At 35.3% G+C, this 17,639-nt stretch overlaps 1 protein-coding gene across 1 annotated transcript in view; it reads left to right on the plus strand.

The window, feature by feature from the left end:
• Nucleotides 1-17,639, plus strand: part of ITGB8 (integrin subunit beta 8) — an 80,076-nt gene that overhangs the window by 23,103 nt on the left and 39,334 nt on the right. The window contains exons 2-3 of the mRNA XM_008533494.2: nucleotides 8,073-8,158; nucleotides 13,728-13,899. Of these exons, the coding sequence (XP_008531716.1) occupies nucleotides 8,073-8,158; nucleotides 13,728-13,899 (258 nt within the window). The remainder of the gene's footprint in view (nucleotides 1-8,072; nucleotides 8,159-13,727; nucleotides 13,900-17,639) is intronic.

A 17,639-nucleotide genomic window follows, 5' to 3' on the forward strand; every position in this document is an offset into this window, starting at 1 on the left:
GAAGACAAACTGATGTACTTAGGTAAAGGAACAACTGCAGAACTGAATTTGATCGTCCTCAGAAACTCTGCTGGTATGTTGAATACCTGCTTGGCCCACCAAGAGAAACTTTATTGTCTAGGACATAATATGAACCTCAGTCATTTTTAAATGCAAATGACAAATACTCTTTCATCTCCTTGCCACATCCAAGAATATATCTCAAAATGTAGGTAGCTTATAATCTAAAAACAATCAAACAAATTTCAACCAGATTTCTGTGTTGTACCCATCCTTCAAAACCTGTCAGGCCCTCCTTAATGTAAAGAGATTCCTTCATCACCTACTTACGGCATTCTTTCTCCTTTCATATTTCCTGTCACTTCAGCATGGAGTGCCATTTATTTTTTTTATTTCTTGTTTTACACCACCAAACTACTGCACATTTAGGGTGATCTTAGACCTCAGCTTACCTGAGGCCTTCTAGTTTACACCTGTAACATGAGTGTAATTAACAGTGCCCCCTTTCAAGTTAAAAAGTTTTCTGATGTACAGCATAAATTATATGATATTTCAATGTATGCTGCAATCAGAATTTTTCAAAGTAAAGTTGATTAAAATGTGTGTAAACGAATCACAATGAAAGGTTGTGATGTGACCCCACCAGACCTGCCTTCTTGTGATGGCCCGTTTCAACACAAACAAGTGTCATCAGTGACTTCGCAATGGTTCTTCCTGTAAATTCCTTCATGAACTAGAGTTTTGATTAATGCCATCACAGCACACTTTAAGTTCTGACTCATGTCGAGATTGCCCTGAACAGGGCAGGGCAGACTAATGGAATATGTAGCATTGCCTTAACATTTCTTAACCTGCCCAGTGTTGAAAGTGCCTCTTCCCCGCATTTTGTTCTCCAAAAATCTTTATGCTAGCATAAAACCCTTTGAACTCACATGGAGTTTTTGCTATATAACAAGGGTCTTTGAAACTTGTCCTGAAACATGAAGATTATGTGTAATAAAAGCCTAATAAACCTGGCTAATGAGAAGAAGATATATTAGTGCTATTTCCTAACATTGGCATTATAAGGAAGTTCTGCTCAGTAAGAAATTACGCAACCTTATAGGGGCAAAGAACATTTGCTGAATTGAAATTTGCTTTAGATCTGAGCTATAAGAAAAAAATAAATGAATTTGGTGATTTTGCATGTGAAAATGGTAGCCTTAAAAAGTGCAATTTCAATTCAGCATCCTTCCATCATATATTCAGAGTTCTTCAGAAAGAAAACAGTCTTGAGTTTTTAGTTCTTTCCGGTAACTATACAATATCAGAAGACCAAATGTAAAGCAAATAAATTTGTCACTATAGGTATGCTTTTTTCACATTTGGAAACATCAAGATGAGTTCATCCAGATGTGTATCATTAAGTAAACATAATTATATTGCTTTTTGCAAAAATAGGTTTTGGAAATGAAGTATTTTTTTATTGACATGACATTGGTTTATAACATTATATAAATTTCAGGTATACTATGAATAGTATTTTAAAATTTAAATAATCAAGAGCTATAAAAACCTAAGAAATTAAACTGATAAATCAACTGCAACTTAGAATATCATTTATTCACCCCACATTTATTGAGAGTGTACCAGGTGCTAGGCTCAAATACTGGGGATAGAAAGAAAATATGTGTAAGCACTTGGCCTCCACAAACTGACAGACTAGTAGTCTTACTTTTCCAAGGAAAAACAAAACACGAAAAAAAAAAACATCTCTTCAGAGTAGATGGTCTACCATAATGTCATGCTTAACATTTCTAAAAAGGCATTTATATTAATCCTGCTCAAGTCTTTCTCTTATTAATTTATCTTTCAAAACTCAGGTGAATTTTTCTTTTACATCAGAAACAGTTCTGAGAGACAACCCAGAATGGAGGCCACAACTCCATGGTTCTGTGAGTGGCCTGGGCTCCCTTTACCTTTGCTGTTCTTCCATGGGAAAGGTTCCCTCAGGTCTGAAGATGGCTACTGCTGGTCTAGACTTCCCTTCATAGGGCTGGTGCACCATCCCCAACCACTCTGAACTCTGGCTGTTAGTGGCTTACAGCTGTCACCTTAGAAGAATTGGCCTCCACCAAAGTGAGCCACGTGGCTCTGAGGCATCTGGAGGTTAACCCACCCTAACCCCCAAAACCCCTCCAGGCTGCCCTCAGCCAATGACCTACTAATGGGAGGATATAAAAGCCAGACCTCCCTTGCCTCAAGGTGTGACAACTTTGTATCATTTGTGCCCCGAGTTCTGGGTGAGATCAGGCTGAGACCAGACTTCTACTGCATCCACATCTTTGCTTAGTGCCTTGCCCTGTCCTGACCTTCTTACTTCACTTCCTTTCTTAATAAATCACTTGCCAAGAATCTCTACCTCAGATTCTTCCTCTGGGGAGCTAAGACAATTATCTCTTCTTATGATGTCCTCATTCCCTCACCCTGTCTCCTGAGCCACTATATAAGACTTGAACGTGATCATACCTTTTCCTCCAAATATACCTTTAGACTATCAAACCTGACCACTGGAACAGCTAACAGAGAAGACAAGAAAGAAAGGAATCCAAGCTGCTTTTCACTAAAAATAAATATGGGTCTATGTTTTTTCAAGAGCAAGTAGAGGCAAAATTATTTATACAAAATGGTTTTCCCCATAAAGATATTAATTTTCATTTTTATGGGCTGAATGCTTATTTGCTACATGGTTGAAACAAACAATATGGTAAAGGCAGAGGAGAGGAATACTCTAGACTGGGGTTGCTGCTAGAAAGCGGTATTTTCTGAATGTATAATTTAGTAGCAAACTACAAATATTAAAGTGAATTTTTCAACTAATTCTATATGAGCACAGTTGAAACCTGCACTTGTTGCATAAAAAATGTTTTAGTAAGCTCAAGTTCTGCCATAGATGTATTAATTCTTTTAATTATATCTACTTCTTTGTCTATTACAACAATAAAGTTATGTTTCATATATTCTGAATACTAAGTAAAAGAGCAAATGAAAAATGATAATAAAAAATGCAGTTTTATATTATGTTCATATGAATTCCAAGGAAAAAACTAGGAAAAAAATAGAAATACAAGTAGTTGTACTATTTCCTTGCTCCCTCCAATTTTGAGATACTGCCTCAAGCATTAACTTTCTTATGATACATCTCTAGCTCTTCAGAGCGTCCCTATTCAGCTCTACCTTTTCAAAAGAGCTTCCCAAGCTTCCACCTTTTCTCCCATGCCCCTTTATTTAATCCCTATTAAAATTTAACTGACTTTGGTTTTGTTTCCTGTGCCTGATTTTCAAAGAAATAGCCCTAATCACCTCTTCCCTCCCTATATTTTTGTAGGGACCTTAAGGAAGCAGTTTCTCAATCAGAACTTGGAATAACTGGGTAATGGCAAGTGATTAGAATGCTAATCTATTTCTTTGATTTGATTTTTCTATCAAATGACAGCATATATTAAATTAATGTTTAAAAGAGAGCTTTCAATAATCAGGTAATATATTTGAAGATATCTATAATATTTTACATGACCATGATATACAAAGTTATACTCCAAACTTTATTCTATGTGCTCAATTTGCCTGGTTTTGACTGTTATCAAAGGAGAATATGCACTCATTATAAGTGTTTACTTTGTTTTTTTTAAAAAGGAAGTAGCTTTATGTGATTATCTAAGTTTAATTTAATTTGTATAGTAAATGCAATTAGGAAAAGGATACTGCCTGGAAAAAAAGTGCATTTCTGCATTTTTCACAAATCATTCTGTCTAGGAGTAACAGGAGAATCTAGAATGATTGATCCTGAATATCAAGGACTAAAATTTTTATCAGTTTTAGTTGTTCCTTCTTCAGATAACCATGGACATCCTTTAAATTTGGTTCAAATTTTGTGGTTTAGACTTTAGGGCAGAAAAAGATTAGAAATGTTTCCTAAAACTCTCACTTGATATGAAGAAAGATCCCAATCTAAACATTGAACCTTCTATTGTCTTCTCTAGCTGTTGTTGTTTTTTTTCTTTTGTCCATTTTCTTCCTCCTTTCACCTCTATAGATTAAACATTCTCAAAATAATATGAATAAATGCATCATCTACAACAAAGAAATACCTAAGTGAGTGTCACAAATATGTAGTTTCCTGATTTTTGTGTTCCCTATCCTGTTGACGATGGATATTTATTATACTTAATGACAGAATTATAGAGGTCATTTCACATGCGTCATAAACATTTAATTCTGGGAAATAATTGAAAAATTATTCAGATTAAGTCAATGTTCACTATGCAAAATGCAAACAAAATGAAGGGGTTCTAAGAGATTTTCAGAAATCCAATATAGTCATGCCAAAATTGCATTTGTAATAGATTGGACTGAAGTGTATATAATTGGCTTTTAAGAATCATTTTTAAATAATTAAAATAAGTGCAGTAACTTTTAACTTAATAATTACTTCTATATATTAGCTATATTTTTTAAACTTTGTCTTTATGACCCAGGGACTTTCATTTTAAAGACAACCAATTACATTTACAATAAATTAAAAGACACATAATGCTTTCCCCTTTTTTGGAAGCTAGAACTAAATATACACACATATGTATGTATACATATATACATCTATGTATATATACACATATAACATTATAATGTTAATTATAATAAGATTACAATAGTCCCTTTACTGAGTGCCTACTATAACCTAAGCACTATGCTTGGCATGCTTATACTTGCTCATTTCATCCCGTATCAATATTTTGATACAGGTATAGTTAGCCCTGTGTTACAGCAGAGGAAATGGAGCTTCAGAGAACTTAGGTAACTAGCCTAAGGGTACATAGCTGCTAAGTAGCAGCACTATGGAAATTTTTAACTTTGTTCCCAGTAACAACTTAGCAATGCTACCTCATCTCACCTGTTACCTCCAGTTATAACATGATGAGAAAAAGTAAGACTCATTATCATCCTGCTTCCATTGGCCTAAGAATTTCCATTAGGATCCATGAAAAATTATCCTTAATAAAAACACAGTGCTAGAACATAAAGACAAGGTGCTTCATGCACATCACTGGACAAAGAGCTGGACAAGAGCTACCACTGCCCTAGAGTGGGAACAAGAACCACTCAGACACACCCTCCAATGACGTGTCAGCACTGAGGGCTGCTAGGGAACCACTGCTGGAAAGCAGCCTTCCTGCGATGTTGTGTCAGGGATGGGAATGAACTGAGTAGACCTGGAGGCTGATGACAAACTACCAGTGTCTGTAAACAACAGTCACACATTGATGTGTGCACAGTGTAAAGAATATTTCTGTTCGCACAGAAGGCTATGTGTGTGGGTATGTGTGTGTGTGTAAGAGAGAGAGAGACACACACACAGATTCCTAACGTGTAGTGACTAATAGCCCCCACGGTAGCATGTCCCTTCAGTGTAAAGAACTGCTATAATATTACTGGTGTAATATTTTTATGTTAGGTATTTACTTGGTTGCATATTTTAAAATTTAAAAGAAAATCCTCAAAATTCTGCTTACCAAGTATATGTGGCTTGTCTCCTCTAAAGTCTAACCTTGACACTCTCCAGCAGTGTTTGACACCATTCCCATGGAGTTCAATTTATGGCCTTCCTCCAGTTCTGCAGAACCACAAGACCCACCTCCTCCATATCCATTTATGGGATCGTTTTTCCTGTAGTTTTAGACTCTGGGAAATGTCAGTCCTGGAACCGGGGAAGTATTGACAGAACCAAAGTCTCTATCCCTCTCGGTCATCATCCTTAGATATCTGAAGTTTGAGAATAGAGGTTGGCACGATAACATTTTAAAGAAAACAATCAAAAAGCAGAATATAAAGAAAATGGATTTTTTGCTTGTAAATTCACTATTTACCACATGTACTATGGAAGTAGGAGCCTGATTTGAACTTGAATCTGGGTTAACTTAGGACAGAGTCAGACAACCATTAGAAACAAAGACCAGAGTCATAGAATCTGCAGCTCCCCTTCCAGGAAACTACAGTCTTAACTGCCAGAGCAAAACTCTTACCTATTCAGTGAAAGGCTTGGTCAAGTCTGATCTGAAATAGACTTAATTCCATGTTCCAGTTGGGTCAGGTTTAAGAGTTGGTAAAGGTCAAGTTAGGTCTGCCAATGTGCTTGATTTCTTGACCTAAATTGCTTTTCTTTCTGGAACAAAACTAAAAAGGTTACTCCCTCTTCTGAATACTTTAGGAATAAGCAGATTTTACAGTTTTTCAGGCTAAGCCAAATGAAAGGATTTTAGGCTATGGAGTCTTCATAGTTAGGTGGCTACACTGGTAGTTAAAGGAGCCCAAAATATTGTTATTTTTAGTCCTTGGAATTCTAGGCCAGTGAAGAAAATTCTATCCCAGTGCATCTAGATCAATGGAGAAGTCTTGAATAATGTATTTGAAAAGCTGATATAAAGCCAAGGACAAAGGGTGCAAGGGGACATGGAGAAAAGAAAACAGAACAGCAGAGGTGTTAGGGAAGGATGCTTTCAGCTTAATTCATGGGTGTCTGGGGAAATACAAGGAAGAGTGCTCACTACCACCCAGTCAGCACCTCTCTTCTATGTTTATGCCCCTGTAGTTCCCTTCTCTCTGTTCCCACTGGCAATGTCTGTGTGTGCCACCTCCGGGTCAGAACTGCTTACCATGTATTCTAGAATGTTGGAGGAAGTTGACAGAGAAGAAAAAAAGGAACCAATTGGATGGGGACAGCTAGAGGTTTTGTGGTCTCCATCCCCTTTCAAACGACCATGTCCACGTGTTACTGTGTACACACAGTCTTCTTTCATGCCTATGACATTTTTTTAAGGAGATAAAACATAGATTAGAAGAAACAAAACGAGATGGCAAAGAGACATACTAGATATCACTGCCTCTGGGGAGCCATCCTTAAATATGCTCTCTTCCCTCACCTCTGCCCTTCCCTCTAAAGCCGAGTGAGAAGCCCCTCACTATGTTCCCATGGTGCCTTGGTGATCTCTGTCTTGTTCAGCTTATCACACTGTATTTTGTTATTTGCTTATATAGTTCTCTCCTTACCTGGACTGTGAGCTACTTACAGCCAGGATGTTATTTACTGTGCGCCTGTGAGTAAGCTGGTTAGAATGCTGTGATTTCCAGCGTTCCTGGGACATTTCATAGTAAAGGATGGAATGTAGGAAGCATGTAATTGTTCCACTAAAAACTCATGATGAAATTATTTCTGACTCATTCTTTATTATATTTTATGCATTTAGGTCTATAATGACAAGCTTCCTTTTAATGATATAAGTAGTTAATGGCTGGAGGGATAAAGGTAAATAGTTTCCTGGCACAACTATGTTATTAAAGTATCACAGCCAAGTGGGGGTATCTATGGAAGAGTAGATTGGTCATGATCTTAAAGTGATCCAGTCAGAGGAATTAAATTGGGTTAACTAAAACAACTCATTCATTTTAACAACTTTATTTCTAAAATACTAAATCATGCCATTATATCTGGTTTTGATATCCTTCAAGCCAAAAATAATCAATATTAACACAATCCAAATTCCAAAGCTAATTACTCTGTCCATCCAGATTATTTCTCAGAAAGTTCATTCACTATGATTCAACATGGATTTACATGTTGAGATTGAGGTCTGCATATGATTATTTTTACAGGAAAAATTCTAGATCCAAAAATGTCTCATTGATTCAGATAATATGAAATACAGTGAAACTGTAGCAAACTAAAAAATTTGGAGGATCCTCTACTATTGCAGCAGAATTCAAGCCAAACCCCAAAACCTAACTAAAATCACATTTTTATCACTCTCCTTTTCCCCAACCTTATAAAACCAAATAATAACTATCCAGGAAGTGCAGTATCTATTAATTGCAGTGAGTGGACTTAATTTCCCAAAGAAATATATATATATTTTGATGTCATGTACTAAAACTATTGCCAGCTTATTTCAGTTTTAAAGATACATTTTCACCTATAATTGTATGTATTTCCCAATATGAGGGTGAACCATAACACCTCATTTTATCTTCCATTACAGAAGACAATAGATGTGCATCTTCAAATGCAGCGTCCTGCACCAAGTGCCTTGCGCTGGGTCCGGAATGTGGATGGTGTGCACAAGAGGTGTGTCTTTTTTTCTTTCTTTTTTTGCTCTTTTCTCGTTTCCTAACAGTTGACCTTCTCTCTAGAATGATTTCATTGCCCTAATATTCTATGCCTTGAAGGTACATCAGGAAAAAGAAAGATATTGCTGAGCATCAGGAAAATTTTATTTGGTTTTATGCTTGGAAACAGCATATGTGGCTGAATATAAAATAAAATATAACCTTTTTATTAGGAAAATTATGGTAATTTTGCAATGAAGTGCAAACCATTTTATGTTTTCCATCTGTTCTATAGAGAGAATTGGCAAACACAGATAGTAATTTTTGATAGGTCAGTAGGCTTCGCGTGAAATTCTTGCTGCAGCTTGGGGCATTAGGTTATATCCAAGTTGGATCATTGTCTTATACTTGCTTATTAATGAAAAGCAAGCTAATTTACTGGTCCATTTCATCTGTTTTTATTTGAAATACTTGCAGATAAGTGATTTACTCCATTTCATAACATTGTACATCAATTTGTTAGTTACTTAAGGAAAATGGGATGGTTTTCTTTTGACATGTGACTCTCTTCATGCAATACTGTGTACATTTAAATTGCGTGGGATGGAGAATAGTTCAGAAATGTTTCTTGTTTTTATATTCTAAGAGAAACATATCCCAATAACAAATTTTTAGTAAAGCAAGTATAATGCATTCCTTCCTTCTTGTCTCTAAAGTTGTTTTGTGAGTTTTTTCTTTTGTTCGTAATCTTCAATCAGAACTACTTTATATAATAAGTTGCAGTGAAGAAGCCATCTGCTAATTTGGAAGTTCTTTTATGAAATTGTCTAGGTAATTTTACATTTATTTATGTAGCTCTTGGGAATTGGAATAAATAGATCTTTAACAGTCTTTTGCTTGACATGAAGAGAAATCTCTAGCTTTTGCTTCCTCTGATTTAGCTCAAAAACTGCACTTACCATCATCTTTCGAACCTCTCCTGTTACTGCTTGCCCTTATGCATCCCTCAGGAGGAAAAAGAAAGCTGAAAAGTAGTAAAGGATGGTGGACATTACTTTCTTCTATGAAGCAAGTCAGAAAAGCAGCAGGGGAGGGGTTCATGAAACAGTAGCTGTGCCTGGAAGTAAGCATCCCTCCTACTGACAGCCTGAAGGCTTCCTGGATATGCTCTGGGCTTTACCAGTGAGAAAATCAGATGTCACTCAAAATTAAGCAGTGCTTCACCAGAACCCACGGAGCCAGAAAGGACAATTCCATAGTTTCTAGGACCAATTTCATCACTTCCTATGAGCCAAGTGACTAGACAGAATTCACTCTATTCTCTGAGTGTCCCTTTCTTCATCTCTATAAACTGAGTTTGGAATTTACTTCCAGGTTTTTCTCTGTCAAGAAGGCTTCATGGCTTGATATTTCCTGATCCTAACTCAATACTTCCTTTACTTTTTTCCTGCATCACTAAGAAAGATCCTTAGAGTGGTAAAGTTTGTGCCAACTTAACATCAGCTGCCTGAGAATGTTAGTGAGTGTAGTCAGGAGGAACTTTCAAAAGGTGGTTCAGAAAACCAGTTGTCAGCTAAATGCAACATGCCGGCCATATAGAATTTTAGGTTCCAGAGGGACCCCTTCTCCATCTCACACTCTCCTGGCATGAAAAATCTGGAGAGTCACAGTTATGGGTGTTGCAATGTCAGTCCTCCTGGAGGAAGGAGGGATTTTGAGTATTCAGAGGAATGGGTGGTTAAATGGAGGGAGGTAAACCAAGCGGGAAAGGTGGGGTGGCTGCCAGAGCAGAGAAGGCAAACCTATGTCTGCTGTTAGTCAGATCCTCAAAAGGGGATCTCAGAAAACACTCAGAAATGACTCAGTTGTTCATGTCCCAAAAATATTCTATGTAGTGCTGGCTGGTCTAATTTATGTGTTGAAAAAGCAGGCTCTGAAATGAGATAAACTTGGATTCAGATTTTAGTCCCATCAGTTTCTAACTGTATAAACTTGGACATGTTAACCAACCCAGTCTGAACCTCAGTTTTCCCGGGCTTTAAAATGGAAACAATAACTGTACCCATGACACACTGTTGTGAAGATTAAATGAAACAGGCTTTGGGAAGCATGTGGCACACAGGCATTGCTTAAGAAATGAGAGTCATTACTACAAGAAATTCAGTAAGACTCTAGAGCAATTCACCCAGGCTTAGGAAACAGAGTATTGCCTGTGTTACAAACACAACTTCGGGGAACCACCAGTGTTAGGACTCAGCCACTAGTCATATCATTAACAGAAGGAGCTGTCCACTCCCAACAGGCTGACCTGACTTCATTGACAGGAAGAATGTAGATTAATTTTGAAAGATCGCCCACCATTTTGGCACATGCAACTGATGTCTTTTATTTCTCAACCAGTAAGGGTGGAGGGACAAGGAAGAAAGATGCGGTTTTTCTCTGTTCATGACTAGAAGAGATAAACAGTAACAAATTAAGCCTGGTTTGTATAATTTTTAAAGCTGGTCAACAGTAAAGGATCACTGAAAAATTTACACAGGGTATACTCAGTTTACCTACATTCTTGTGTAGCACGTTAATCTGCCATTCTATATATTTTGCCTTCTCTTTCTGTCTGTGCTACATAAAAGTAATTGGAAAATATTTAGAATAGTCAGAATCTTATCAATATTACCTAGTTTAATGTCTCATATTCCTTTTTAACATATGCGAAAGACTTGACAAGTTTTGAAGACTTCTCTTCCTCTCCTGCCTGATGTGTCAGATACAGGTTGTGACTACATAGCCAGAAGTTTAGAGGGCAGCCTCGGAGTATAATTATACTAAAGTATGATATGAAGAGCACTTACTGTCAAAAGGAAGATGATAGGATTCTTTCATTTCTGTGAAGATTGCGATGTCTGGAAGTCAGAAGGACTCAGAAATGAGTAGGAAAAAAAACTTTTCTTATTTATATACCCAGATTTTTCATTAAATGGGTGAAAGTAACAACTTATGAAAAGCCAACCAGAGTAATTTCAACTTGGGCTTTTCAGTCTCAAATAGGTTTTAGATGCAGACAGTTGGAGTATGAGTTTGCTTGAGTATTTCTTGAAGAAAAAGTAAAACATAAGAATTAGAAGAAATTTAAATGACACAAAACACTAAGAATGAAAAGGGTGTGGTTTCAAATTATTTTCTTTTATACAAAGTGTAAAGTAGGCCACAGTGGGTAGGGGCAGCATTCCATTCTTTATTTTGATGCCATGGTCTTTTCTTCCCTTTTCAAACCTAATTGTCAAATTGGCAATGTTTTCCTAACTTAGTTTTCATAGTGGAGTAAAAACAGCCATGCTGATTCAGACATTGCAAAATAATTGAGGCTATTTTGTCTATTTCAGCAAAATGATCTGACATTTAAAGGTCAAGTGGCATTGCTTAATGTATAGTTGCAGTGGATTAACCACACTCCCTTCTTTTCCATTCTGTATACAAAAATAACAAAATCCCAAAATCCCTGGCTGAAAAGAAAAATCAAAGTTACGTGTACTTTATTTCCTTTCCTGATTTGAAGGCTTGGGGTTTTTACATCTGTAAAACACCTGTGGCTCTTGGTCTGTGGTCTGTCACGTGAGACATAAATGAGCAGACACATACCAAGCCTCATGCATCCTCATATTCCCCAGGCTCCTCCAGGATAGGTGGGATTCCCCGCCTCTAGCCTGAGGCTTGCTGAAGGAAAGTGACACGTACAATAGCAGTATATACCACCTTTCTCTGAGGAACTCCAAGTTGTTTATAAACTAAATCTCACATTCAGTACCTCTAAGTTTTGTCAATAGATAGGACAAATTTGGATATAAGAAATTAAAGCTTTGAACATTTTAACCTTCAGGCTAAAATCTATGTGTATGGGCAACAGCAAAGCAAATTGAATTTTTCTATTCCCATGAAGTCATTTACAAATGATTCCTTGAAATCTTGATTGAGAAGGACATATTCTCTTTTGTCTTTTAATTATATTTATGTTACAAATGTACTCCGCACTTGTAATTCTGGATCATATACTGTAATGGGTCACACAGTAAAATTTTTTAGGTTTTGTGGGCCATATACTGTCTGTTGCACATTCTTCTTTTTTGTTGTTTTATAGCATTTTAAAAATGTAAAAAGCAATTTTTAGCATTCAAGCCATACATAAACAGGCCATGGGTTGTATCTGTCCCACTGTCCCTAGTTTTCCAACCCTTGTTCTAAATAGAGAGAGGAATTAAATTAAAATCCTGTATGAATATTTTTATATTGCCTACCACCATCATCCCATCTAATTACTCACTCACCAGCGCCAGGGGTGTCCCTGTTCATAATTAGTGGTCTCTTTTCCAACTAATATTAAACTTGATAATCTCCTTTCTTCCATAACCCTATGACATTCTGTGCTTCCCCTAAATTTAAGGCCCATGATAATTACATTTACTTGCTTAATGGCTGAATTCTCTGATGGTCTGTTGACTCTTTGATGACCAGGACTCCATCTGTCTTGTTCCATTCTGTATCCTCAGCACCTAACAAATAACTGTCCCTGAGTAAGTATTCAATCAACATTCTTTGACTGAATCATTAATTGATTGGAAACCCAATTCTTAGAACCAGCTGAACTAGAGGAATGACTGAATACCAGATCAAAATAGCCACTGCCAGGAAGATCACTGAGCAAATATCCAGCAAATGTGTAAGCAAATATCCCAAATACTTCAGGCCAACATTATATATAATAAAATATATTTCTATACTTTTCAATATATTTCCTGTTCTTAGGAAAAAACCTGAATGGTTACATGAAAAATAAAAATATCAGTTTTTTCTCAGTCAAGATAAATTAAATTTTAAGCTTGCTCCATTAATTCCAAGTTTATTGGATGACTATTGGATAACCATCAACTACCCAATGCTGAATAGTTATGAAAGTTCTAGATTCAGTTGCAAAATCAGGAGAATTTGAGCTGCAATCTTACATCGCCCAGCCTCATATGAGCAACTTCTTTGGTTTACTGAATTACTTAAAGGCTGTTTGTGTGTATAAGAAGTTGGAGGATTTCATAGTCTACGAAATGCAGATTTCCAATTCATTCTTTTATGAAGTTTCAGTACCTAATTAGGCATGTGATTTCTGAGGACTTGCTCTCATATTCCAAACATAATAGTACATAATAAACATACCAGTTGGGTTCTTTGAGAACTGAGGCTTACATTTGGAACCACTGAAGGGTCTATTTTGGCTAATTTTCTTTTGGAGCAATCTTTCCAAAGTAAAATGTTTAGAAAGAATTAAGGTGGCATAATTTTACAGTGATCAGTTAACAGTATTTAAAGTACTTTTTAAATTAAAGTACTTTTTAAATCTTTTTAAATAGATTTAGAAGTTAAAGCTTTATTTAAGACAAATTTGCCAGTACTCTTTCTGGAAACATGCAGCTATTCTGAATAGTTGCATAATTTGTGCAATATTGGAAGATGGCTTCTTTGCAATATTTGTTATGTGGTTTTCTTTGGTTATAATTGAGATGATATGCACTAAAAACATGAGTGATTTTCCTTCTTTTAAACAGGATTTCATTTCAGGTGGATCAAGGAGTGTACGTTGTGATATTGTTTCCAATTTAATAAGCAAAGGCTGCTTGATTGATTCGATAGAATACCCATCTGTACATGTAATGCCAAGTGAAAATGAAATTAATACCCAGGTAACACCAGGAGAAGTGTCGATCCAGCTGCGTCCAGGTTTGGTTATTTTCAAATAAATCTATGATGATTCTTAATTTGAAATTACATTTAGTTTTATTTGCTTAATATTTTGTGGCGGGCAGTATTGGTGTAGTGGAAATAACAGTGGGCTCAGAATCAAGAAATCAGAATTCTAGTCTTTATTGTGCCTACAGCTAACAGTGGCCTCAGGCACTCTTTGCAAATCTGACCACAGTATATTATAATTATGTGTTTTCAGACTTGATCACATTGTAGTGCAATTGTGTTCCCACTCCACTGCCAGCTCTGGAAGAAAGAGAATATGTTTTATTCCACTCTGTTTCTCCAATGCCTAGCAGAGTCCTGGCATGTAGTAAACACTTCATAAGTATTCGCTGAATTTATTGGTTGATTAACTAATTAGTAAGAGATGTGAATTAACTTAAGCTAAGTCCTCAGAGCCTTTGTGACAAACTTTTAAACAGAAAACTACAATTCATAATTGTCATAATTAACTTGAGCTGCTTTGTGATGGACCCTGAGATCAATACACACTTTTCCTCCTATGCTTCTCTTGTACTTGCCTTTCCATCACATTGTATTCCACAGTTTGGCACTATATGCTATATGTAGTAGGCCACTGGAAATAATTCATTTTCTTCCAGTGCTAGAGAATCCCAGTGTACAAACTACATATGGCCAGATAAGTTCAGGCACACAGGTATGCATCGCTCAATTAGAAGCATTTCGTTTTAAGTAGTATGCAACTGCCTTCAAGCCTTCATTATTTCATTCTGGGTGGTCTTGTCCTGTCATTAAGTTTTTTAATAACCATTATTGACACATGACCTCCCTATTCCAAAGCTGAGCTCTTTCTTCCAGACTCTTGGGTTACCAGAAAAACAAAGTCTGTTTCTTTCTTGGCCTTAGGCATACTCCCACCTTCCAATTAAAACTGTGCTCTTCACCATTTAAATAAATATACATCCCAGAATGGACATATATTAGCAACAGCTGGAAAGAGATACATAAAAATGAAAGTAATTAGGTTGGTAAGATTATGGTGCTTTCTTCCTTCTATTACTGCCGTAACAAAATACCATACACTAGGTGGCTTAAACAACAGAAATTAATGCTGTGAAATCTAAGATCAAGGTCCTGGCTGATTTGGATTCAGTTACTAGAGAGGGAGAGAGAGTGACAGAGAAAGAGAGCGAGAGAGAGAAAGAGCTCTCTGGTGTTTCTTCTTAGAAGGGCACTAATCCCATCGTGAGGGTCCCACCCTCATGACCTCATCTAAAAACCTAATAATCTCCCAAAGACCCCCATCTCCAAACACCATTACTTTGTAGGTTACAGCTTCAACATATAAATTTGGGGGGGACACAATTCAGTTCATAGCACTTGATATATAAAATAATATTTTTAAAGGCCATGGAATATTTTTACAAATTAATCATATTTTACTCAAGAAAACTGACTTCCAAAAAGTGAAACTATTTTTATAGGCCAACTCTGAGCACTGTGCAATAAAATTTGAAGTCAGTACAAGAGGATAAACAAATATTAAATAACAGAGAAACTCAGAGAAGCTTCTCTTAAATAAACTTTATCTTCAAGAATAAATCAAAACTCTAGTCATAGAGTATTTAATAACAACAATAACAACTCACATCAAAGTATATGGGATATATGACTGAAGTTGCTCTTAGAAAAATTAAAAACTTTAAATACTTTTATTATTAAAGAAGAATGAACAAAAATTACCTAAGAATACAAATAACGATATAGAAACAACAAAAACAAAATAACCATAAGAAAAACAAGAGGAAGGAATTTATAAGTTAAGAAACAAACAGAATTAATGAAATGCGAAAGAGAAATAAAAAAGTAAAATGAATGTATAAAGCCAAGAGCTGGTTCTTTGCAAAGCCCAAAAAATCAGATAAATTGTTGGCAAAGCTAATTAAGCAAAGAGGACAAAAGCAAATAACCTAATTATGTAGACTATACTCAGAGAAACATATACTGGAAAAAAAGACTAAGAAAATAGTAAGCACAAAAATCTATAGTAAATGTATAAATCTTGATAATGTAGATGATTTTCTAGGAAACTACTTATGACAAATTGACTCAAGAAGAGGTAGAACCCTAAGGAATCTAATAAAGATATAAGTTAAGAAAATTGTAAAAGAAACGCTCCCTAAAGACATTAGGTCTAAATGTTTTCATGAGAAATGATTTCATGTTCACCCAAACATTCAAGGAACACATTATCCCAGTGCTAAGTAAACTCTTCCATAGTTTTAGAGAAGGCCTAGAAGCTATTCAATTTTTTAGCATAACCCTAGTATCAAACCCTTAATAGCATTTTAGGAAATCAAATTAAACTGTATGTGATAATAAGAACAATAGCACCATACAAGTAGATTTAACCTAGAAAACCCAGGGTAGTTGATTATTTTGAAATAAATATATTTTTATTATCTCAGTTTGCCAAAAGGAGAAAAAATGTACTGTTATCTCAATAGAAGCTGAAAAATCATACAATAAAATTTAGTGTTCATTCCTGCCAAAATCAAAATTGAAGAGTATTTCCTTAATAGATGTTAAAATCCTTCTGGAAGTTTTACATAAAGGCAATTAGACAAGAAAACGGAATACAATTATAAACATTTTGAAGAGATAAAGCAAAATTATCATTATATGTCTACCTTGAAAATCCAAGCAAATCAACTAAAACTATTAAAATTAAAAATAAAAAATGTGGCAGGTTGTTTTTTAAAAATATTCAAAAATCAATGAATTTCCCATGTAGCATTAAGTATAATGAAAAATGGGGATCAATTTACAGCAGCGACCTAAAAAGTAAACTGTTTAGGGATAAACTGTTTAAAAAATGTGTAGAAGCCATTGTGCTACCTAAAAGAAGATATGAATAAATGCAGAAGGATTTTATGTTCCTGAATAGGAAGACAATATTATAACAATGAGAGTTTTCTATAAACATATTTTATAAATGAAACAAAATCCAAATGAATCAATAAATGTAAGACAATCCCAATCAAATCTGAATACAGTTTTTTAAAACAAATCTTCAGTGATACTCATTATGCATGTATCTTTGTATATAATAGCATATTTATTTGGGATACATTCCTAGAAATAGATTTACTAGGTCAAATATATGTAAATTTATTTCAGTTTTTAATGTATATTATCAGATTATTCACAAGAAAAAATGATGTCCAGTTAAGGCTTTCATGAATCAACCTTGCCTGTTCTCATTCTTTTTAATCTCTTCAGTTTAAGTGTAACCAGTCCATTAGCTGTTTTCTTTTGCCTCTTTCCTAGTACTAGCAAGCTGGAACATGTTTCCTAAGCTTTCCTATGCCAGCTTTGAATCATAGTATATAAAGCTATAATTTTACCAACACCAGGTATTTAGAAACATCACTCCTCATGATGGAAAAGTCCTTTCCATCATGACACACATAAGAGTCAAGGGTTTAATATAATGCATACCTAAGTGTAAAATGCATTTATCCCCTAATATTGAATTTTATTTATTTGATTTATTTAGAGATAATCACTTTATTCTTATCTGATAAAAATTCATGAACTTCAATGTAGCATCTATCAAGTTTTTTAAATTTTTCATGGATATTTCTATTATATCATATACCAACTAAATTTTTATTTTTATTTTTATTTTTTTTTAAAGATTGGCACCTGGGCTAACAACTGTTGCCAATCTTTTTTTTTTTTTTTCTGCT

The sequence above is a fragment of the Equus przewalskii genome, chromosome 4 (genome assembly GCF_037783145.1).
Source record: "Equus przewalskii isolate Varuska chromosome 4, EquPr2, whole genome shotgun sequence".
NCBI lineage: Eukaryota > Metazoa > Chordata > Mammalia > Perissodactyla > Equidae > Equus > Equus przewalskii.